The sequence below is a fragment of the Scaptodrosophila lebanonensis genome, unplaced genomic scaffold (genome assembly GCF_003285725.1).
Source record: "Scaptodrosophila lebanonensis strain 11010-0011.00,11010-0021.00 unplaced genomic scaffold, SlebRS2 tig00000024-arrow-pilon, whole genome shotgun sequence".
Lineage (NCBI taxonomy): Eukaryota > Metazoa > Arthropoda > Insecta > Diptera > Drosophilidae > Scaptodrosophila > Scaptodrosophila lebanonensis.
The window spans coordinates 13,072,978-13,093,859 of NW_022060538.1; the positions used below are offsets into that span (position 1 = coordinate 13,072,978).

Here is a 20,882-nt window from a genome sequence, read left to right on the forward strand (position 1 = left end):
ACAGCAATTTCGCTCAAAACCAGTCAGCGCATCTTATGGCACTGGTTTTCAAATGTTGTCGAAAATCTTTCATTTTCCTCGATTGGTAGAGCGGATGCAGTTTGAGCGAAAAGTGAATTGTGATGGAATTGAAGAGGGTTGCGGCAATTGAGTTTTTAGGATTCGTTTGCATCCGGTGCGACTTTTTAAAACTATTTGCGCCGTGAGCTTTCAGTACGTTACGAACGTACAGTGTTGCACAATGTTTGAGTGATTTTGCTGTCGCTAAGCAACACTTTTTACATTTGTCTCTTTTCTACACATATAGATATACGTACATACAAAAAGATATATACATATATACATACTTATGTATGTGCATAACTTTCCCAATCAAATATTGAAACAGCGCCAATTATTTAAAATGAATGATCAAACCGATTATGCCGAATCGATATGTATTTATTTCTATAAATTTACATTTACATTCGAATACGGCATTTGCTGTGAATCGATATAAACGATCCCAAAAATAAACAAAAAACTAATCAAAATAATGATAAATAATATGTTTCTTATATGTTTCTTTGTTATTCCAACATATACAACTAGAAAAATAACCACACGTTGTATAGAAAACTTGATTACACCTAAAATTCTAAATGTATACTTTTAAGTCAAAATATATGTATGTATGTAGTTTTCGCAGCGATATACACAGTAACACTTAGTTCAGCATCAGACGTCACGGAAGCTTCATCGCGTATTCTGCAATAAAGATATAGCAGATAGTAGTGATAACTTTCACATAAAGTCATAAACATTTTCATACTCTTTAGGTCTAGTAAGTTGTTCACATGTTGATGCAAAAATTGGCTCTCATTTTTTTGCGTGCTTAGCAAAATTTCCGTGGCAGTCTTTTCAATCATGCCCTCAATGCTTTGCAGCAGTAAGCCCTTCTTTGGAAAATCAATAACAAGGCGGTAACCACCTTCCGAGGTGGAGGAAAGATCCCAGTTTGGAGGCATTGTTAAGTCCATTTCGCTGCTATCGTTACTGTCAATCTCCTCCTTCAAATGTGATGTATTCTGACGACGCGATTTCGTCCCACTGACCTCGACTTCCTCATCCTCTGACATCGCCGCTGAAGGCATTTTTCTTTTCTGGCTTTGTAAGTTGCGCTCATCCTGATTTCGATCACGTTTGGGGCATGTGCAGATTTTGACATGCAAGATCTGTTGGCCAAGAATATCACCGCTGAAAAAATGCATAGTGATCTGAACTGTTATAAAGCAATATTCAAAAAACACAAAAATTACCTTGCATTTTCCAAACAGAAGACTAAGCAAGTCTCCTTGCGTCCAAAGCAGGAATTCTGACACGTAAACTCAAAGGCAAGAGTTTGACGCACGTGTCCTCCTTGGCTGGGCCTTTGATTTAGAGGAACTAATACGGAATAGCGTTCCACAATGCTCTTGCCCGAGCTCGTGCCGCAGTACATTGTCGCCGGGTTGGCACATCGCAGCAGGCTTTCGTGAAATTTTGGATTCCCTTTAGCTAGAAAATATTTTTAATATATTCTATTATTTTTACACTTCTAATAGTATACGGAACAGCTCCTTACCGCTGTCTGTGCTGAGGTGGTTCTGGCATCGCAGCACTGGGCCGCTCACCTCCTTCACAAAGCATAGAAAGGCACGCAGGTTTAACGGCTGAATCGGCAGTTTTGCCTTAAACTCTACATCAATATTAAATGTCTGTGATTGAAGATATTTTATTTCAATAAAATAATACATATGAAATTGGTTCTAACTTACCTTATTCATTCGAATATACAGCTTGTTTAATGGCACAGAGAACATCCAGTGTGATCTAGGGGGCTCTTTCAGTACCATGCCAAATTCGTAGCCACCATTGTTATGATTCTCCAGAGTGGGTAGCGTGTCGATATGGGGCTTCATATCCTGGAGCATCAGCTCTTGTAAAGCAGATTGCTAAAGAAAAATATACGTAAGAACATATAATATTTACAGCAAACAATAATAAACCTTACAATAATACAAACAAAAAGTATTCATCAAGGCAAACGTTCAAAATGGCCATTTAGTTTTGTGTCCTTTTCTATATCATACAGAAACTGCTTTCAATTTACTCGTAATTAAACAAATTTACGCCGACACCTTCTCGTGAGATAAACATCTACTATTCATTTATGTATACACACACGTATTTTGTCGGTAAAAATTGATTGGACAATTGCTTAAATATTTAATTTACATATGATAGAGAACAACAGTTAAATTAATGCCCTATTCAAAAATGCAGAGCAATTCGTTTTGGACAATGAGACTGTTTGGACAAGCATTTTCGCGCTGGAACTTAACTGGTCGCACGAGGCTGGTGTATTTTTTGCTCGTCATAATGCTGGCTTTATTAACTATCTTTGGGCTCTTTTCTATCCGCTATAAGTCGCAGGGTCGGCGACGCTTCGTATTCTCCAGGATCTATTTGGCCTACACCATGGTAATTACAATTGCTTTCACCATCACATACACGCATCAAATGTACGAGGACTACAGAAGCTCACAGCTTGATCTACGCGATGCTGTGAAGCTTTATAGCTACATGAATATAACAGTGACCATTATAAACTTCGTTACACAAATGTTTAAAGTCAAACAAGTAGCACGACTAATGAGCCAAGTACCCCTCTTCGATACGCTGAGAGAGTTCAGTGTCGGCGACACTCTACTGCGATCTGTTGTCACGTCAATTGTCAAAGTGATTGGTTTTCCATTTATAATCGGAATAACCATGTTCCTGCAGCAACAGCGCTACGAACCAGAGCTTAGCGGGATGTGGTCAGTTCACAAGTTATTTCCTATGATAGTCTCAAACCTGCTGAACAATAGTTTCTATGGCGTTATGATAATAGTAAAAGCCATCCTGAAGACATTAAATATTCGCCTAATGCGGCATGTGCGACTGGTGGAATGCATGCAAAAGGAAGAAAAATTAAAGCTTCACACTATCTACTATTCTATGCAGAAATATTGCACTTGGGCTGACGAAATAGATGCGCTAAGCATAAAATATAGAATAATATGTATACACGCTACGAATTATACAGCTCTGGTATCTCTATCAATGGTCCTGTCGCTACTTTGTCATCTGTTGGGCATTACCGTGGGATTCTTCAATCAATACTCTGCCTTAGCAGATACTTTCATCGATGGCCAATCATATGATGCCTTTAGCGCATTAACCAATTGTGTGTTCCTGATCATATCCATATTAGAAATAACTTTGCTGGCTCAGCTGGCCAATGACATATTAGTGGAGACACAACAAACTGGCATCATATTGCAAAATTTATCATTGCAGCGAGTCGATTGGCGGTTTAGGCAGGCGGTGGACACTTTTTCTCTTCAAGTGATTAGCATTAAGCACAAGATAGTCCTATTGGGGTTATTTGAGCTCAATGCAACACTTATAACGGATGTAATGGCAACTGTAGCTAGCTTTTTGCTAATTCTTATTCAAACGGATTTATCACATCGTTTTAAAATGAAGCAAAACTTACCTGGCTGAACTGCATTAAATTGCCGGACTGGAATTTTAAACAACAATAATTTGATATATATGTGTCGGTATGTATAAAAAATTAGATTTTGTATACCCACATGAAGACCTTGCAAATATGCCAGCGACTCATTGGGCCTGTAAATAAAAGTTAAAACCCCGCTTATTAAAGACACCTGTTGCTACAATATGCGTATAAATAATACTCACGATAAAGGGTCGATGTTGTCACCAGCAGCGTGATCAATACTGGAATTATCCTCAATAGTGGAGTCTGAACCGTTTTCGGCTTCATTCACTACCGTAGCGCCTTCACGCTCGTCGTCCACAATCTCCAGTTCATTATCAGAATAAGCGCTGCGTTCGGTACAATTACATATCCAATTGAGCCGGACGCAAAAAAAATTAAAATGTTTACAAATAAATATGCACGTTCAAAAATATACAAATGCGATTATGTGTTTGCTCAATTGAATAATGTCTGCTCAAAAGTACAAGTTCAGCATATTATTTTATGCTTCATGTACATGCATGCATACATACACATACATATGTACATGTACACTTATGTATATTGCATGCGCAAATTCTAAACTTTTTTGGACAAATGGCCTTAGTCTATATGATTTATATTAATACCTCACTTTGTGCCAAGACATTGACTGCGCAATGTACATGCCTTCTCGGGTTAGGCGGCCTGTTTGTTTTGAAAAATAACCACCAAATATTTGGTAAAAATAATATGCGTAAATAAAAACAAAAGCGTGTAATGCTTCTTCTTGGCGCGTGCTTAGAGATGGGCATATTCTTAAATCGTTTGCCATCACGAGTATTGCAATGGCAAAAGCTGGCAACGCTACGCTGTGACTTTTGAGTCGCTCATCGCATTTGCACGTGCTGGTCCCAACAATGTTGAAATTTCAATATACCAACTAAAATAATAGTAATTGTTAAACAAGTATAAGAAAATGACGCACCTGGCAGACGGGGACAAGCCTCGTGCAGTTTTCAAGGAAAGCAGCAAGATCTTTCGCCGCAACCGTGCAATTGGCTACGTTAGCAACCAAGTGCCAGCCGTGACACGTTATGTGCAACGTCGAAGAGATACATTGGTAATTACTTGCATTGGACGTTCCTATCAAGTGTACGCAGCCAGTCACTTTCGCCTGCTGCATGTAAGTGGGCTACATCCGGACGACATAACAGCTCTGGCCACCGACCGCTACCACACCTACACGGCAAGCAACAAATGTATCTATGCCTGGCGTTCCGGCAAACATGTACTGCACGTGTACCGCGGCCACCAGCAGAATGTACATCTGCTACTGCCGTTCGGCTCGCATCTGATAGCCGTCGATACGGGCAATGTGATGAAAGTGTGGCAAATTAACACCGAAAAGGTTTACCTTGATATGCCTTTCAACAACGATGAATTCCTGATCACCGCACTGGCACACCCGCCGACCTATATCAACAAGGTGGTGCTCGGCTCGAGGCAAGGTCAGCTTAAGATTGTGAACATCAAGAAGAACAGCATTCTCTGCACGCTGAGCCATCATAACAGTCGCGTGGTGTGTATTGAACCCTCGCCGGCGTTGGACGTGGTGGCTGTTGGACATGGAGATGGCACCATAATGCTGCTAAATTTAAAGTATGATGAAGTGCTGGTAGAATTCAAGCAGAATTGGGGAAAAGTCACCTCGTTAGCGTTCCGCACAGACGGTCCGCCCATTTTGGTGTCTGCCAGCAGTAATGGCCACATGGCTTTATGGAATTTGGAGGACCGCAAGCTCAACGGCCAGTTTCAAGCGCACATGGACCAAGTAACAACGGCTATTTGTTTACCCAGCGAGCCATTAATGCTCACTACCTCGCCGGACAACTCGATGAAGCTGTTCATATTCGATCAGCTCGATGGAGGTCCTCGGCAGCTGAGAGTGCGTGAGGGCCACACTGCGCCGCCACTCTGCATTCGATATCACGGCAGCAGGGGTACCTCAATCCTATCCGCCGGAGAGGACTGTACGATGCGTGTTTTCTCCACCATATCTGAGTCGCTAAATAAGAGCATGGGCAAAGCCACCTATAAAAAAAACGCCACAAAAAAGAAGAGTAAGTGAAAAGTAGAATCTGTTCGACCATGACGAAGATAATTCCGTTCTTTCAACCTATAGATCGCTTTCAATATGACAAATACATTATGCCGCCCATTGTGGAGTTTACTACGGAGACGACCCGCGAGAAGGAGTGGGACAACATAGCCGCCATTCACGCTGGCATTATACAGACGACAACGTGGTCGTTTAACAAGAATCGCATGGGCGAGCATAGACTTGTGCCAATGAAGTTTCAGAATAAGAATCGTGTCGATTTTAAAAGCGAGACCACATGTCTGACATTGACACACTGCGGCAACTTTGTAATTATTGGTTATAGCAGTGGCGACATTGAGCGATTTAACATGCAGTCTGGTGTTCATCGGGCTAGTTACGGAACGCCTGCGCACAAAGCTGCGGTGCGAGGGGTGGCAACCGATAATCTGAACCAATACGTCGTGTCCGGGTGCAGCGAAGGCTTGGTTAAATTCTGGGCGTTTAAAATGAAATGTATGGTTACTTTTACTTTACTTCTTATTGAGCTTTAAAATTTTAGCATATTCTGTTTGCAGTGTTCCAGACTTCAACAGTTCCAATTAGTCAGTTGCGATTGATGGACGGCGTTGCGCTTATGCGTCATCATCGAGAGAGCTCCATGTTAGCCATTGGATTGGAATCATTTAAAGTGTACGTTGTGGACACGCACACGCGGGTGATTGTGCGTAGGTTCATCGGCCACACAGCAAAGCTGAACGACTTAACCTTCACGCCAGACGCGCGTTGGCTAATCTCTTCTTCAATGGATTCGACTATCAAGGTCTGGGATATACCGTCCTCCTATATGATTGACCATTTTCGCGTCGAACCTCCCTGTGTCTCCCTCAGCATGTCGCCGAGCGGTGATTTTCTGGCCACAGCGCACGTCAATTTACTTGGCATTTATCTGTGGGCCAACAAAACCATTTTCAATCAAGTGTCGCTGCGGTCCATTGATCCAAACGAGCCTGCGCCATATGTAGGACTGCCAACTCACATGTGTGATGCCATGCAGCTGGAAGAAGCGCTGCAGGACCTTAATATGGATACGGAAGATTCGGGGACGAAGTTGGGCGAGGAAATCGATGCCAAGTACGAGACACCGACCCAACTCAATCCAGATCTAATTACACTTTCTGGTCTGGCGGCATCGCGTTGGCAGAACCTGCTTGATTTAGATCTGATCAAGAAACGCAACAAACCTAAAGCGCCTCCTAAGGCACCCAAACAGGCTCCGTTCTTTCTGCCCACGATGTCTGGCTTGGAGCTTCGATTTGATGTAAGCAAGTCTTCTCCTGCTGAGGATGCATCCAAGGTACTGCAAGCGACCAACTTTAGCAATTTGACCAGCTTTGGTAAGCTGCTTCAAGAGAGCGAACCCAATAATGATTTCGAAGCAGCTATTGCTCACTTAACCCAGCTGGGTCCATCGATGGTAGACTTCGAAATAAAGTTGCTGCATCCAGACAACGGCGGTACCATGCGGATCATGCTGCAGTTCCTTAAGCTTATTGTACACATGTTTGGTACAAATCTGAATTTCGAGCTGGCGCAATCATATTTAAGCGTCTTCCTGCGCACACATGGCTTGGCACTTACCAAGCGACCAGAGCTAGTTCAATCGCTTGAAAATGTGTTGCGTGTGCAGGAGGAGGCATGGAACCGAATTGAAAGCAAGCTCGTCTATGGCATGGGGGTGGTGGCCGCATTACGCAATTTTGCGCGTTAAGTACGCAATTTGCAAAAAAAAAAAAAAAATATATTGTTAATAAAATTCTTACAAATTTTAATTGTTAATTTTTGTATGGCAGATCAAAAGCTTGATTTGAATGACCAGCTGAGATGATATCTCTATGACATACCTTCTGGCATAGTTACTCGTATATATGCTAAGACTAGACATTGGCTGGACATCATGCAATTGTTTGGGGATCAGGCTCAGCTTCTATTATTGTGGTGCGTTTCGCATTGTCCTGACACCACGACATTTCAAGAAATTGTTTCTATTATCTTCGTTTGGACCTTAACGCGTTTTTATTGTTTCGCCAGCAGTTTAAAGAATGAAGATTTCGCAGTGGAAGAAGAAACACAAATCCATTGTATCGTTCTTAGGATATTCCATGTGCTACCTAACTTCTGGAATTCCCTTTTTTTGTGTCACCGCGTAAATACAAGGTGCAATTCAAAGTAAACAGGACTTTTTGAAGCTAGCGCCCCCTGGTGGCGCTATCTATATGTCGACTGGTGCGTTAGAATCTGCTATCTTTATCGATTGTCCAGTGAGAATTTTATGACATTTCATCGATTGGAAGTGAAGTTATTGCGTTTTAAGTGTCAGTATGTTTGTGTTATCGGTCGGAAAATGAGCTTCGAAAAAAAGAGCCAACATTAAATTTTGTTTTAAAATTGGTAAAACTTTTACCGAAATTGATGAAACAAGTTAATGGCCTAGATGATTGCCTATACCGTAGCAGAGTGCACGAGTGGTTTCAACGTTTTCAAAGTGGTCGTGAGGACATAAATGACGATCAACATGTGGGCCAATCAAAATTCGTGATCACCAAAAATGCCATCAAAACTGTGCGTGAATTCATAAAAAATCAGCCGAAATCATCATTGAAATTGATGGAAATGGAATTGAACATCTCCAAAACATCGATTTATTGCATTTTGACCGAACATTTGGGCTTACGAAAGGTGTGTGCACGGTTTGTTCCGCACAAATTGACTGACGACCAAAAATGGTTCTCATCGATCAACGCTTGTGACCGATTATTTGACCAAAAATCACATTTAACCATTAACCAGTCGCCGTATTCACCTGATATGGCACCGTGCGACTTCTACCTTTTCGGAAAAATGCATTTGCCTATGAAAGGAAACCGCTATGCTGACGTTGATGCCATCCAACAGGCGGCGACCGCCATCCTCAACGCTATACCGACAAATGACCTAAAAAAGTCGTTCGATCATGAACGTGCAAAACGTTGTATTCAGGCGGAAGGAGACTATTTTGAAAGCGACCAATAAATTTTTCAAAAAAAAAATTAGTTTTCATTTTTTAATAAAAGTCCTGGAACTTTCGAATTGCACCTTGTATGCTGCCAAATAGTACTCCTTACTTTTCAAGGGATTCAACGCGTAACCCTTTACCTCTTTGCAAAGATAATAAAATCCGAACTTATTGTCGAGGAGAACGAATTCCTGCACATTTCGTTTAAAATAAGGAAACGTTTTCGCTTTTTACCATGAACTGGAAACTATCTTTGAATAGCAAAACAACAAATATTACGGCAATAAATGAAAATCAAATACATCTATATATTTACTTTTGTTTATTACTATTTATTTTACAAACTTATATCGTGTGTGTCATACATACACGTACATATTTGAATATTATTTCAAAAGGACAGTGTTGAGGTAACGTAGGTTATAGGCACACTTCTTACTTGCTAGACACAATAGCTTACGAGGAAATAGGTTTTATTTTTCAAAAATTCAGCAAACGAAATAAAATGGATTTACAAAAACGACTGTTTACTAATTAAAAATATATTTCCTACCAGAATAAATTCAAATTCTATACGATAAATAAAAATGCTTATACTTTTATCTGTGCTCTTTTAATACTTCTCTGTCGGGTTGGGTTCGTTCTGTGCTTCATTCTGATTTTCTGGACCCGTTAGGTCAGCAGTCGAGGATCTGCCCGATTGTCTTTTCAAACGAAAACAAATTGTAGCTTTTTGAAGTAAGAGCGGAAGTTCAAATACACTTACCTGTAAAAAACGTAGTGCTGCAACATGAAGAAGATGTCGAAGAGTACGGAGAATAGGCCAAGGCCGAACTTTGTTGGGTCCCCAAATATGGATACCCAATCGTCTGAAAATAAAAAAACAAATAGGAACTGCATTAAAGCTGATAACAATTTAAAATTAAATACAAAACCCAATTAATTTTCTTATTTTTATGGAACTAATTGTATTGTTTTTGTACAGAATGGTAGAACAGAGAATTTAATACAGGAAAAAAATAAATAAGTGAATAGTGACAAATGCGGAAAAATATACACAAAAGCATAAATTGGCGGTTCAAAACCACAAAAAAAAAAAACAATTCTATGTTTTACATATCAAGAAGGGAATTTTTCTATAGATTTGAATTTTACATTAGGGGTGTAGATATAAAGCAAAAGAGTACCCCTTTAGTTAAGCTTTTCTTGATATACACGATTAGGCAGACAAAAAGGCATAGATAGATGACAGACCGGTTCATATACTATTTAGATCAACTACAGTGCGATTTAAGCGCACACAACGAATAATTCGAAGAATGGCATAAACTCTCTGAACAAGATGTAGTCAGATTTGTTGGAAGTCAGAGGTCATTGAGTTCTTTCATTTTATAATTACCATAGTTGTGTGCATTCAAAATCATTTGGAGCATGCTAAGCGTGCCGCCCGTAAAGTCCAGTAAAATGTTTCCAATGCTCCATCCAACGGTACTTTTCCGGCGGTAATTCATGAGGGCCTGTGGCACATACTTAATGATGGTTATTGTCAGCTTTACGTAGCTGCAGTAGTACAAGAAATCCAGCCAGTGTATAACAGAACCGCCAGCCAATCCGGCAGATATGACAACAAACAACGCAAATATACCTATAAGGCCACTTGCGATTTTGGAGACACGTTGCTCGCCGCGCTGAGAACAGAATAATTTCGATTAAAAAATTAAAAACAGTTTAATTGATTAAACTAAGGATGTCACCTCATAGAGAAAACATTGTACAATCGTTATAACTGTGGCGAACATGGCATGCAGCGAAAAGACTACATCGTTGAGCATTACTGGGTTGAGGCCACGTGGATAGCGATTCTCGTATTCCTGCTGTAGCTCCGGTATCCAGAAGAGACCACAATTGAACAAACTGTACAGAGTGAAGCCGATGATGTTAAGGGCCAAGAAGTCGAAGTTCAGCCCAACCACCGATTTACGTTTGAAGTTGATATAGATCTGCGGATAGAACGAGACCGACCAGGCCACAAAGTAAATCCATCCAAAAACGGAGGAAGTGTAGATCAGCCCTTTAGATCTGGCAACGAGGACGCGAACGAAAAGCTCTGCTGTTATCCAACTATCATTTGGATCGCTTGTGGCAGTCACTTCCACATGCCCGGGCCTTCGTCCAGTAATCGAAACCGTCTGATTGTGCGGACTATCAGCGTAAAATACAAATGACTCGGGCTCTAAATCCAAAAGCTCCTCATGTTGTTTTATGAGCTTCACGCTGACGTCCTGTGTTATTAGCGGACTAAATTTATGGCTTTACCATGTGATTCTGGATAGCGCGTTTATGTATTAACTTACTCGTCATACACTACAAAAGTCTCCTTGGCATTCAACAGAACTGTGATGTCGTGTGTGCTCACCGTTAAGCCCCTACTTTGGGTCTGTCCATTTGTAAATGCGACTTGAGAAGAAATACAATTGGTTAGTAGGCCGATATTTCAGGTACAGGTTGTTATTAAGGCGTCAATTTGAATATTTTGCAAATCAATTTCAACTTGTCGTTAAATAATTTTAATGCATTTTTAGATTAAAAAATTGATTTACTTATATCTAAAAATCTTGATCAATTTTAAGATAAATTAAATATTCTTTAATTTAATATTGATGCCAAAAATATGGTATCATGGCTCATTTCAAAAATTGCATACAAAAAGGAGATTGCTAAACATGCAAAAAAAATATTGTTACGGATTTAAATTGCAATAATACTTATAATACTTTTACTTTTTGTTCAGAAATGAAGAGACTTACTTTTTGTCGCAACGGCGAAAACCATAAATATCGTTTTTAGATAACAAAACATCTTTATATTTGACGTCATTGTTGTATGCGTTTGTGCTTCTGTTTCTTTTCTAGAAGCAATTGCCTGCAAATATTTGGCTTAGTTTATACTATTTAGTATGTATGTATGTAGAATGGAATGCATGCGATTCTTTGCCAGTTCCAATTATCAATGATTCATTGAGAGCAGCAGTAATTTACTTCGTTGCATACGACCAATTAGTTTAATGAACAACTTGAACAACTTCCAACAATATCGCTGAATCAGACGGTGCTGAAAGCAAACGAGGTTGACTGATATTTGGCATATCGGAGTTGCATTAATTGACCCGAATACATTATTTAGAACATTCAACAGCGCACAACATTGAGTGCCCCTATTACGAGTCTAAATTTTAAATAAGAGACGGGTTTGTTGAAGGTTCTACATAGTACGACTACTGCTAACTAGAAATCACACATCCACACATTTTACACATGGTGTACGTATATTAATATTTATATTTATGTATATCCAGTGCCAGTATGGGATTTCCCAATTAGCACATTCTGACTCTAAGACACCGTTTACACATTGAATCTATTGTAAAACAAGTAAAAAAGCTAAAGTCGGGTGTCCCGACTTTGAAATACTCTGTACATATGTTTACAATAATTATAAAAAATAAAAAAAAAAATAAATAAAAAAAAAATTGGATCGATTTTACCTCTCTCGGTATTCGAACTCACGTAAAGGGTGTATAATTGCACATTTACATAGCAATTGCGTCTGTGTGAGTGTATGTATGCCTATGCGCATCAATTCGTGTCTGTGTAAGCATTTTCGCAGTCAACCAAACAGCAACATCAACAACAGCCGCGGGCAGCGCTGCAGCAGCGCTGCAGCAGCAAATATATTTATGGCTATAACTTCTTGGTAAATCGGTCTATCATAGTGAAACTTGGCATACGGACACATAATTACTAACTGGGGGTATTTGCAAAATTTTAGTTCGAAATTCCAAGAATTACGGGAGTTAGAGAAAATCGCATTTGCGGGGGAGAGGGGGGAGGGAGGGAAATTCCAAAATATACATTTTCTGCGTATTCACACAAGGCATCTTGGACTAAAATTTGGTGTGCCTAGGTCTTATAGTCTCCGAGATATAGGCGATTATACGAATGGAAAATCGGGAAAACCCCCATAGGGGGGAAGTGGGGGGGAAAATCAAAAAAATAAAACAAACTCGTATAGAATATACACATAACGCATCTTCGTGCAAAATTTGGTGTCTCTATCTCTTATAGTCTCTGAGATCCAGGTGTTCATACGGACGGACAGACGGACAGACGGACAGACGGACAGACAGACAGACAGGGCTAGATCGACTCGTCTTGTCACGCTGATCAATAATATATATACTTTGTGGGGTCTGCCACGCCTCCTTCTGCCTGTTACATTTTTCAGCTCCCGCAAACCTAATATACTCTTGTACATTTCATGTACAGAGTATAAACACACACACACACATTCTGCTATAAACAAATAATGCAAAATCTACAGCCAACAAGATGACGTTGCAGAAGCAACATTTGTGCAGCGAATGCGATTGCGAATTCGAAATAATCTGATTGCATTAATGTTGATAAGGGTAACCGATTTCTGTATTCAATTTGCCATATTAATGGTCATGCTATATTAAATTTGTAATCAACATAATTGCTGTAATCTCGCTGTCTTGTCTATTCTTTCTTATACTACCACCATATTTATTCTTCGATGTACGAGTATAAGTAGTATGTGTGTATGGAGGAAGCTCCATCTGCGTCTTACAACTGCTGCCTCACACGACCGACTGCAAAAACAATAAACGAAAGATCGCAAACACTTGATTCAACACCATCCCGGCTGAAGCGTCCAATTACTTATGCTGACAACTTTCCGCACTCCAGGGCGAAGTGAAACAGTTTTACGTTATATATGTATGTATGTATATATGTGTGTGCCTTCAATTATAAGTTTAAGTATGTATATACTTGTACATATATCAGCACACTCTCGTACCTATTTGAAAACACAACGTACAACGCTGGCTGAACAGCGACTGACCGCCTCGAAAAGCGTCGATGAACATGAAACCCACTAAATACCACAACACAACACAAGCCGGTCGGGGTTTTGTTTTGATTTGATTTGTTGGCTTTGTTTTTCGCACTCGCACTTCATATTTAAATTGAGTTGGAATTGTACTTCAATTTAACAGTGCTTGCGCAATTTATTGTGTACGCTCATAAAAATAATCTTTATGATTGTAGTCGATGTAGATGCTATTTTAAAAAAAAAGAAACGCTGAGGCCAACGTCTGCGCGCCGACAAAACGCTTATCAAATACTCGTGTTTTAGCCAGTCATGAAATGAAACTTTACGTGTCTGATACTTGGTATGTAGTTTTTAAAAAATACAAAGCTATTTGTTGAACATACATACTCGTACACTGCGAGTTAATCGAATAATGCCCCTTCCTGTTCGAAGGCAGCCATAAAATTCCCGAATTCCACCTCGATTTGCATAAGGCTATTTAAATTGTAATTTAGAAAGATTAAAAATGAGTTCATTACCCTACTTATTCACCAAGCTGATAATGATTATGTATGATAGCAAGTTTGGTGACTTTCGTTCGTTGAGCATCCAATAACCCACATCTGTAATTAAAGCAGGCCGAAAGGGTCATGTGTTCCTTTAACTTAATATTAAAACATATGGTACAGTAATATATACAAGTAGTATAATTGTTAGGGCGGTCCTTTTAGTTTTAATTTCTCTTTATTACAAACAGCTTAGACATTCCTAAGTCTGAAAGATTAGGGGAAAAACTAAGTTCTCAACATTTCTTATCATATCCAAGCGCCATGCGCTGAAAGTAGAAGCGAATGTCCGAGGTCGATTTTCGAAATATAATACTCGTATATATGAACATATTTACGTCTTCTCTTCTGTTTGGTTTCACATACAACTTATCATTAATATTGTTATAACCTTTAATGGTTTCTACCGCTATTGACTTGCATACTATTCACCTAAAGCTGTGCTATTTAGTTGACGCGCAGTGTCTAACAATACATGACAAATCGAATTCACGACCGTCTTTGTTCTTTTCACTTTTTGTTTGTCATTATAGCACAATTTCCTTAGTATGTTGAAAGAAGAAGAAAACCATGATATTATATTTTCTAAAAATAATTCCTTGTGCGAACATAAATTTACAAAATGTTAATAATATAGTCACTAACCCCGGCAGCTTCGAGATCAAAGGACATTACCTTACATTTTTAGGAAACCTAATTTTTCCTTCACAGCCAAATTGAGGAAAATTTTGGTAAGGATGACATTAATGTTTTCAATATCACTTCTTGTATATTGCCATAAAAAGACTAGACGGGTCCTCGAGTAAGATATAATTACCATAACACAAATACCAATCTATCTCTAACTATCTATATCTATATATATGACTATGTACGTTCTTATAAAGTGTACCAAAAAGATGAAAGTCTAACAATCAAATATTTGCAACAGTCAGAAGGATGTTTGACAAGTTCCATGTTTTAGATACGTATTACAGAGCACTGAGAATCTGAAACCACAACAGCAAACTTGGAATTTAGACTTATCTAAACCACACGTTAATGGCAAATCATACATACATATATAGCCTGTTTATTTGATAATAGCAACCATTGGACACATTGGTGCGGAAATCACTTATAGTTATAGTTTAGTTTATAAAGATATCGTAACTAAAATGTATATTTATGAGTTTATTATATTCATTAAAAGGAATACTTCCAACATAGTTTAAAAGTATTAGTTAGTAGAATGTATAGAAAAATTGAACTTGCGCTAAGTACTTGTACTTCACGTTCTATTGGTTCTTATTTATGTGTTTGACGCCGATGCTCTTCCCATAAACTTTACACAGCTAATGGTAAAAAGGTAAGCGAGATTAGTAAAATGTATGTAATAAACAGAAAGATCAGTATGACGAAACAAGTCGATGTACGGTTTTAAAGACTACGACTCTAGCCCTCCGTTTTTGCTATAATTATTTCGTTCCGAAAAAATTGTCCATAGAATATTTTATAATAATAAATCAAATTAAGAAAATATAGAAGAATCTATTTAAACGGTCGTAATTATTTAACATAAGTATTTATAACTTCATCGTTTATTTTTCCTCTCTCCTCACAATCCTTAGAGGTGTCCTTATCATAAGAACAGCTTTATAGAACATCTAACTTGAAAAACTAATCAATGTCCTATTAGAAAACTTCCTCCTTATTTGTATGTAATAATTTATTTATTTATTCAAGCGCGTAGGCAGCTTTTACCATTATACAGAAATAGTCTGTATTTATACAGCGAACATATTCGATTAGAGGAGCGTTTTCTGATCTTGTAGGAAGCGAGTAACAAAAAGTTGGTTGTCACATAGCTTAATCTACATATGAAATGAAATAATTAAAAAGATAACGGTTCATACAACAAAGATAGAAGCCAATGAACTGAAACTCTTCAGTTGTCAATTAAATGTAGTTTATTTTTTTTTTGTTGTTGAATTCTTCATCTTTATTCATAAATTGAGAATCCAGAGCAAAAAAACATATTGTTCCTCATGAATTTTATTGATTATTGTAATTATTTGATATAAGTATTAACATCTGCAGATGGTGAAATTTTATTCTTCATTATTTTTTTTAAGTGTTTTTCTGTTTTTGAAAAAAACATTTTAAACGCTCATTTTTCTCACTTTTTACACAACATATTCAACCCACCGAAGTCATTAAAACACAATTAAGTTAAATATAGATGCATGCCGCAGCTTTAGGCTTGGTTTTATTTCTGCAATACAAAGTACACCGGATTGATTTTTTTTGGGGTTCATCATTTTTTCTATATGCTCGTCTTTTGTTGAAACGCATGTGTGCTAGTATGTAGTCTGGCCTCCTCTTAAATGAAATCCTGTCTACGCCCATGTTTGTATATGTATGTTTGTAAATCCTAATAAGGACACAGAATATAGTCATGTTTTCCAAATTCCATTTTATAAATTAACGTTTAATCATTATAAAATATTGAGAGTAGCGTCATTCTATATGACAACTTACACTACCTTCAATTTTAAAGACATCTTTAGTATTACACAGATTTGTATATAGTATTGTCGTATATGTTGTGGCGAATCGAATAAATGTGGTGGCGAGTGTGGGTTGCGCTAACGTAGCTACAATTTTCTTTTTCACTAATGCAGTGGGTCGACCTCGGCGACGACGTTTTCGTTGGTGTCATTGGTGGTGACTTTGGTTGCCGCTTGCATGCAGCTCCTGAAGCTTGCGCTCTTGTTCGGCTCGTTGATTCTTCTCGAGTATTAAAGCGCGACTGTGAAGAATACAATGTAAACATTTAGTTAACAATCAGGTCCAGAGCATGGTCATTACTTACCGATAACGCTCGTAGAAGCCCACAATCGTGCCCAGCTCCTGTTTAAAGAGGCGCACGAGCATGCTGTCGAAACCTTCGAGCTCCTGCAGACTGAACATGTTAAACTGTAACAAATGGTCCTTGGAGGAGTCGGCCCCAGAATAGACAGCCAACCATTTGGGTATCTCCTCGAGCAGATAGGGATTGGCTGGTACAAGAGCATTGTGTGTGTGCGCTGGTGGGGCATATAATGGCGCCTCTGGTCTTATTGTTTTTGGTGGCTCTGCCGATGTGGTGTAGACGTAGTAAGATGTGAGGCAGGGATGCTGGCGCTGGCACTGGCCTGTGTATTGATTCTCGTAATATGTTCCATGCAACTTGGACACGACGCGACGCCAGCCAACCGGCAGACCTTCACGTTCCAGTGGGTGATTCCAGTGTGTTGTATGGGCATTATGATCAATATAATATTTTCGACCATGCATGGTGAACATTGTCGCCCAGCCGGGGGGCAGTGGCAGTTCCTCCGTTAGGGACTGCTGCGAAGGCACTTTGTGCAGCGAACTGTTTCCGCTATTACCAACACCAGTGGGGGTATTTGCACTGCCAGTTTCCACAGAAGACGTTTTTGGTGCATAGAGAGATTGTATGGAGCTGGATACACCCCGCAAGCTACCAGAACTGTCACCTCGTCCGCTCAACGAACCAGAGGAAGGCACAGTGAGGTGATGTGAATTTGCCAATAGTGTGGCAGTTGAGGCAGATGTGTTGCTGTAAATGGGCGACTCTGAGCGTTGAGATTGTCCCACGCGCATGGATGAAATACGGTGGGGATTCTCATAGATTGGGTATTGTTGCTGCTGTTGTTGTTGCTGTAATGCAAAATGTGCTGGGGGTCGCTGAGATATCTGCAGCATGTTTGCATAAGATGAACTCAACAGTCCTTGATCGGCATCATAGTTGCTGGTGCCAATCTGAGCATGTGCATCTGGTGCGTGTACAAGCTTATGATTTTGATTCGTGGAGTAGCTGCGTTGAAATCCGCTTGTTGACGCTCTAAGCAGCGGCGACGACTGTTGGCGTCGCATGCGCTCAACCTGCTCGATGTTCACATAGTTACTACTATTTTGGCTTAGCTGAGTGCTGCTTGTTCGAAACGGCACCATTGATTGTGCATACAGATCCGTCTGGCGTTGCTGTGGTTTATTGTGTAGAGCAGGCGGTAGCTGACTCTGTGCTCGCCGAGCATGGTAGTAGTCCGGCTGCGTGTTGTACTGGGCAGAGTACGTGTTGCGACTCGTGCTTGAGCTTCGCGGCTTAAACTCACAGTTGGGTGAGCTGCTGGCACACCGCTGGAGCGACTTCTTTTTGGCACGCTGATCTCCGTACGAAGTCCACACATTGATTACCGGTATTTCTGGTGGGGTGTCCTTTTTTACATACTTCCCCACAACGCCCTCCTTGTGTGCTTGCGATTTCTCCTTGCTCCGGCGCGAGAGCATCGTCGGTTTTTGATTGCACAGCAAAATTGTTAGATAGTTCATACAGCGAAACGCTCTTGTTCCACCTCTACCAAGGCCGAGCTCTATCAGCAAAACTTTTTTGTTGTTGATATGTATTTGTAGTTTGGCTGAAGAACAGTCAAACTCCTAAATCAACACCAGTATCAACAGCGAGCGCTCCTCCTTTGTGATGGGTTTTCCATTATTACAAATTTAGTGTTTGTTGTGCAAATTACTTGTTGAACGACTAATGGCAGAGTTGCCAGGGCAGGCCAACTCATGGGTTCAAAATTCTTCAAGGAGCATTGCCTTCGGCAAAGGCAGTAGTCTACATCAAATTGTTCAGTTTATCAACTATGTTTAGAAGTGAAGCATTTGCTACATCACCTCTCTCGAATGATATTAGAACTTTTATATTAATTAACGTTGGCAGCCCAGTGCCGCTAAAAACAGCTGATTACTAACGAGAGACCGCTGCCTTAGGTGCGTAAACGTACATACATAAATTCATTCGATGTACTATAGATACACATGAACATTCATACGTGTTTATATATGTGCCTATATTTATATATTACACACAGATGTACATACAAAATAGGGAATGCCAATTTTAAAGATTTTCGTTTATTTTAACTGTTGTTAACATTATCGTGCTGTTACTGTTGTTTTCAGCTTAATAATTCGCATTACAGCGGCTGTATTCCCATCTAGGCACGCCTGTCGATTCATCCGTCTAATGATGACCATGAGCCTCAGCTTCGAGCTGCTCCTTAGATTTATAACCAACCTGCTCCTCTGGTGTATGGGGCCAAAACGTGGGCTTGTTAAGGGGATCCAAAGCGGTTTCGGGGAATGCATCGCGGTAATCCTCCATGGTCATTTGATCGTATGGCAACAGAGACTTCAAATGAGCGATTTCCTTTTGTAAGTTTTGAATGCGCTGCTCGGATGCCTTTTTGAAGCTTGCAATCTCGCCTTGGGTTTCCTTGATTTCAGCATCAACTTGCGGCGACACAGTGTCCTTGGGATAAGGCACGCTCAACGCATCGTACTGCTTCTGGAAACTGTCGACCAAACCGGCAACGGGCACTAAGTTCTTGTAGTACGCCCAATCAATCTTTGGAGGAGTTTCCGGGTTGGCCAAGACCGCGCGGACATAGGTATCAGCCTTGGTTTTGAAGGCTCCAAAGCTACTCTTTTGATTGGCAGGCACACGCTCGGCCAGAGCGGACCAGTTAATAGATGATTGAGCGATACGGCGGGCGGCCATAGTTTAGCAGAGTACTAGAAGAATCAATAAACAAGGTGAGGTTATGGTAGTTTAGAAAATATATTTAAATACAACATTTTATGCATTGTATGGCAAATATACTTCTTATTACTAAAGTAATATGAGAATAATTCTTGGGAAGTTGGCACAAAGCGTACATATAATTGCGTATGAAAATATTATGTAATTTAGGCAGTAGCTGCCGATTGATTTCTACTATTATTCCAGAATATGTTATTTTTTCGCCACTTTGTGTTTTCACTTATGTAGTCCATTAAATTATGCAACTTGGCTGAATTTACTCTTGCCAGATTCTTTTATAATTATTTTGCGAATATAAAATCCCGCACACTTACCACAACGCAACGCTTGAAGCACAAACGAGTGTGAAACGTCAAACTAACTATAACATTCGCTGCTCACAAAATGTTGTGTTAACAGTGCCATACGTCAATTTACATATATACATAGGTCATACATATCGTCAACATAACACACGGCGAAAGCACATCTCTATTAAATAAACAGCTGTTTTATCCCCTCGTTCTGTATGAACATCAGCTTGAACACATTTCCGAACAGAACATTAATATTAATTTATAAAGATGCTTATAAAGCAGTTTCCTCTAATTTGGCAAGTGCGTAACATCTCTTCCACAACGGCAGCGGTAACGCGTTTGCATCGTTCTATTTACTGCCGCATGTATCCAACTGTTGTTGTGCAACCGGATGGCTCTACAATAATGATTCGTTATCACGAACCTCGCAAGATTATTAAAGTAAGTTCACCGTGCGATGTCTTGCGTTAGTTATATTATTATTTTATCCCACGCAGTTGCCATTGGATTTGAGTTCGTTGTCGGATAGCGAAAGAAAAGCCCGCCTTGAGGCTCGCAAGCCTCGTAAAAAGGTCAAAATTATGGAGGAAGTGGAGGACAGTTTTAATGCAAAGAAGTACATGAAGTTTATAAACAAGAAGTAGTCGTGTATATGTGAACTTGTTATATATATGTATGTATTTTTTAGAAATATAAATATTAAAACTACCAAATCGTATTGTCGAATTTGGTATTTTATCGATTTCTTGCTTTAATCGATTGTAAGAT

General features: G+C 39.6%; 7 protein-coding genes across 8 annotated transcripts; 3 read left to right on the plus strand and 4 right to left on the minus strand.

Annotated features, from left to right (window-relative positions):
* Positions 1-550: 550 nt before the first annotated feature.
* On the minus strand, positions 551-4,325 carry LOC115621079 (cellular tumor antigen p53). Its single transcript, XM_030514609.1, has 9 exons — positions 4,201-4,325; positions 3,772-3,918; positions 3,663-3,699; positions 3,563-3,589; positions 1,797-1,973; positions 1,604-1,736; positions 1,299-1,536; positions 812-1,236; positions 551-747 (listed from the first exon to the last, which is right to left on the minus strand). The coding sequence occupies exons 1-9, from the start codon at positions 4,236-4,238 to the stop codon at positions 725-727; spliced, it is 1,245 nt and encodes a 414-aa protein (XP_030370469.1). The 5' UTR covers positions 4,239-4,325; the 3' UTR covers positions 551-724.
* On the plus strand, positions 2,323-3,552 carry LOC115621874 (putative gustatory receptor 94a; the record flags this gene model as incomplete). The annotated part of the gene is made up of 1 exon (XM_030515700.1): positions 2,323-3,552. A coding segment is annotated over exon 1 (1,230 nt), but the record flags the coding sequence as incomplete, so codon positions are not given.
* Positions 4,326-4,462: 137 nt separating the features above from the next.
* Positions 4,463-7,483, plus strand: LOC115621078 (WD repeat-containing protein 36). Its single transcript, XM_030514608.1, has 3 exons — positions 4,463-5,673; positions 5,736-6,167; positions 6,230-7,483. Exons 1-3 carry the CDS (start codon positions 4,530-4,532, stop codon positions 7,420-7,422), a joined length of 2,769 nt encoding a protein of 922 aa, XP_030370468.1. The 5' UTR covers positions 4,463-4,529; the 3' UTR covers positions 7,423-7,483.
* Positions 7,484-9,015: 1,532 nt separating this feature from the next.
* Positions 9,016-13,551, minus strand: LOC115621219 (cystinosin homolog). 2 transcript variants are annotated; one of them, XM_030514803.1, is made up of 7 exons: positions 13,449-13,551; positions 11,514-11,628; positions 11,061-11,163; positions 10,461-11,004; positions 10,106-10,394; positions 9,473-9,575; positions 9,016-9,410 (listed from the first exon to the last, which is right to left on the minus strand). In XM_030514803.1, exons 2-7 carry the CDS (start codon positions 11,581-11,583, stop codon positions 9,320-9,322), a joined length of 1,200 nt encoding a protein of 399 aa, XP_030370663.1. In that variant the 5' UTR covers positions 11,584-11,628; positions 13,449-13,551; the 3' UTR covers positions 9,016-9,319. The 2 variants fall into 2 exon arrangements, with proteins under 2 accessions (XP_030370663.1, XP_030370662.1); XM_030514802.1 differs by lacking the exon at positions 13,449-13,551 and having other exon boundaries at positions 11,514-11,658.
* Positions 13,552-16,379: 2,828 nt separating this feature from the next.
* LOC115620762 (scaffold protein salvador) lies at positions 16,380-18,882 on the minus strand. Its single transcript, XM_030514162.1, has 2 exons — positions 17,023-18,882; positions 16,380-16,959 (listed from the first exon to the last, which is right to left on the minus strand). Exons 1-2 carry the CDS (start codon positions 18,543-18,545, stop codon positions 16,866-16,868), a joined length of 1,617 nt encoding a protein of 538 aa, XP_030370022.1. The 5' UTR covers positions 18,546-18,882; the 3' UTR covers positions 16,380-16,865.
* Positions 18,883-19,108: 226 nt separating this feature from the next.
* LOC115622016 (ATP synthase subunit d, mitochondrial) lies at positions 19,109-20,230 on the minus strand. The gene is made up of 2 exons (XM_030515871.1): positions 20,133-20,230; positions 19,109-19,790 (listed from the first exon to the last, which is right to left on the minus strand). Exon 2 carries the CDS (start codon positions 19,774-19,776, stop codon positions 19,240-19,242), a length of 537 nt encoding a protein of 178 aa, XP_030371731.1. The 5' UTR covers positions 19,777-19,790; positions 20,133-20,230; the 3' UTR covers positions 19,109-19,239.
* A 151-nt stretch (positions 20,231-20,381) lies between these two features.
* Positions 20,382-20,827, plus strand: LOC115622017 (39S ribosomal protein L55, mitochondrial). The gene is made up of 2 exons (XM_030515873.1): positions 20,382-20,555; positions 20,612-20,827. The coding sequence occupies exons 1-2, from the start codon at positions 20,382-20,384 to the stop codon at positions 20,756-20,758; spliced, it is 321 nt and encodes a 106-aa protein (XP_030371733.1). The 3' UTR covers positions 20,759-20,827.
* Positions 20,828-20,882: the final 55 nt, after the last annotated feature.

Bases quoted from the DNA above. Each gene is read 5' to 3' on its own strand.
- LOC115620762 (XM_030514162.1), bottom strand. From the start codon at position 18,545: ATGAACTATCTAACAATTTTGCTGTGCAATCAAAAACCGACGATGCTC. The intron at 16,960-17,022 runs GTAAGTAATGAC...TATTCTTCACAG, and splicing joins GGCTTCTACGAGCGTTATCG to TCGCGCTTTAATACTCGAGA.
- LOC115621219 (XM_030514803.1), bottom strand. From the start codon at position 11,583: ATGACGTCAAATATAAAGATGTTTTGTTATCTAAAAACGATATTTATG. The intron at 11,164-11,513 runs GTAAGTCTCTTC...TTTCTTCTCAAG, and splicing joins TTTCGCCGTTGCGACAAAAA to TCGCATTTACAAATGGACAG. The intron at 10,395-10,460 runs GTGACATCCTTA...TTCTGTTCTCAG, and splicing joins TACAATGTTTTCTCTATGAG to CGCGGCGAGCAACGTGTCTC.
- LOC115622017 (XM_030515873.1), top strand. From the start codon at position 20,382: ATGCTTATAAAGCAGTTTCCTCTAATTTGGCAAGTGCGTAACATCTCT. The intron at 20,556-20,611 runs GTAAGTTCACCG...TATCCCACGCAG, and splicing joins AACCTCGCAAGATTATTAAA to TTGCCATTGGATTTGAGTTC.
- LOC115622016 (XM_030515871.1), bottom strand. From the start codon at position 19,776: ATGGCCGCCCGCCGTATCGCTCAATCATCTATTAACTGGTCCGCTCTG.
- LOC115621078 (XM_030514608.1), top strand. From the start codon at position 4,530: ATGACGCACCTGGCAGACGGGGACAAGCCTCGTGCAGTTTTCAAGGAA. The intron at 5,674-5,735 runs GTAAGTGAAAAG...TTCAACCTATAG, and splicing joins AAACGCCACAAAAAAGAAGA to ATCGCTTTCAATATGACAAA. The intron at 6,168-6,229 runs GTATGGTTACTT...TTCTGTTTGCAG, and splicing joins CTGGGCGTTTAAAATGAAAT to TGTTCCAGACTTCAACAGTT.
- LOC115621079 (XM_030514609.1), bottom strand. From the start codon at position 4,238: ATGTACATTGCGCAGTCAATGTCTTGGCACAAAGTGAG. The intron at 3,919-4,200 runs GTATTAATATAA...TACCGAACGCAG, and splicing joins ATGTCTTGGCACAAAGTGAG to CGCTTATTCTGATAATGAAC. The intron at 1,237-1,298 runs GTAATTTTTGTG...GCATTTTTTCAG, and splicing joins TTCTGTTTGGAAAATGCAAG to CGGTGATATTCTTGGCCAAC.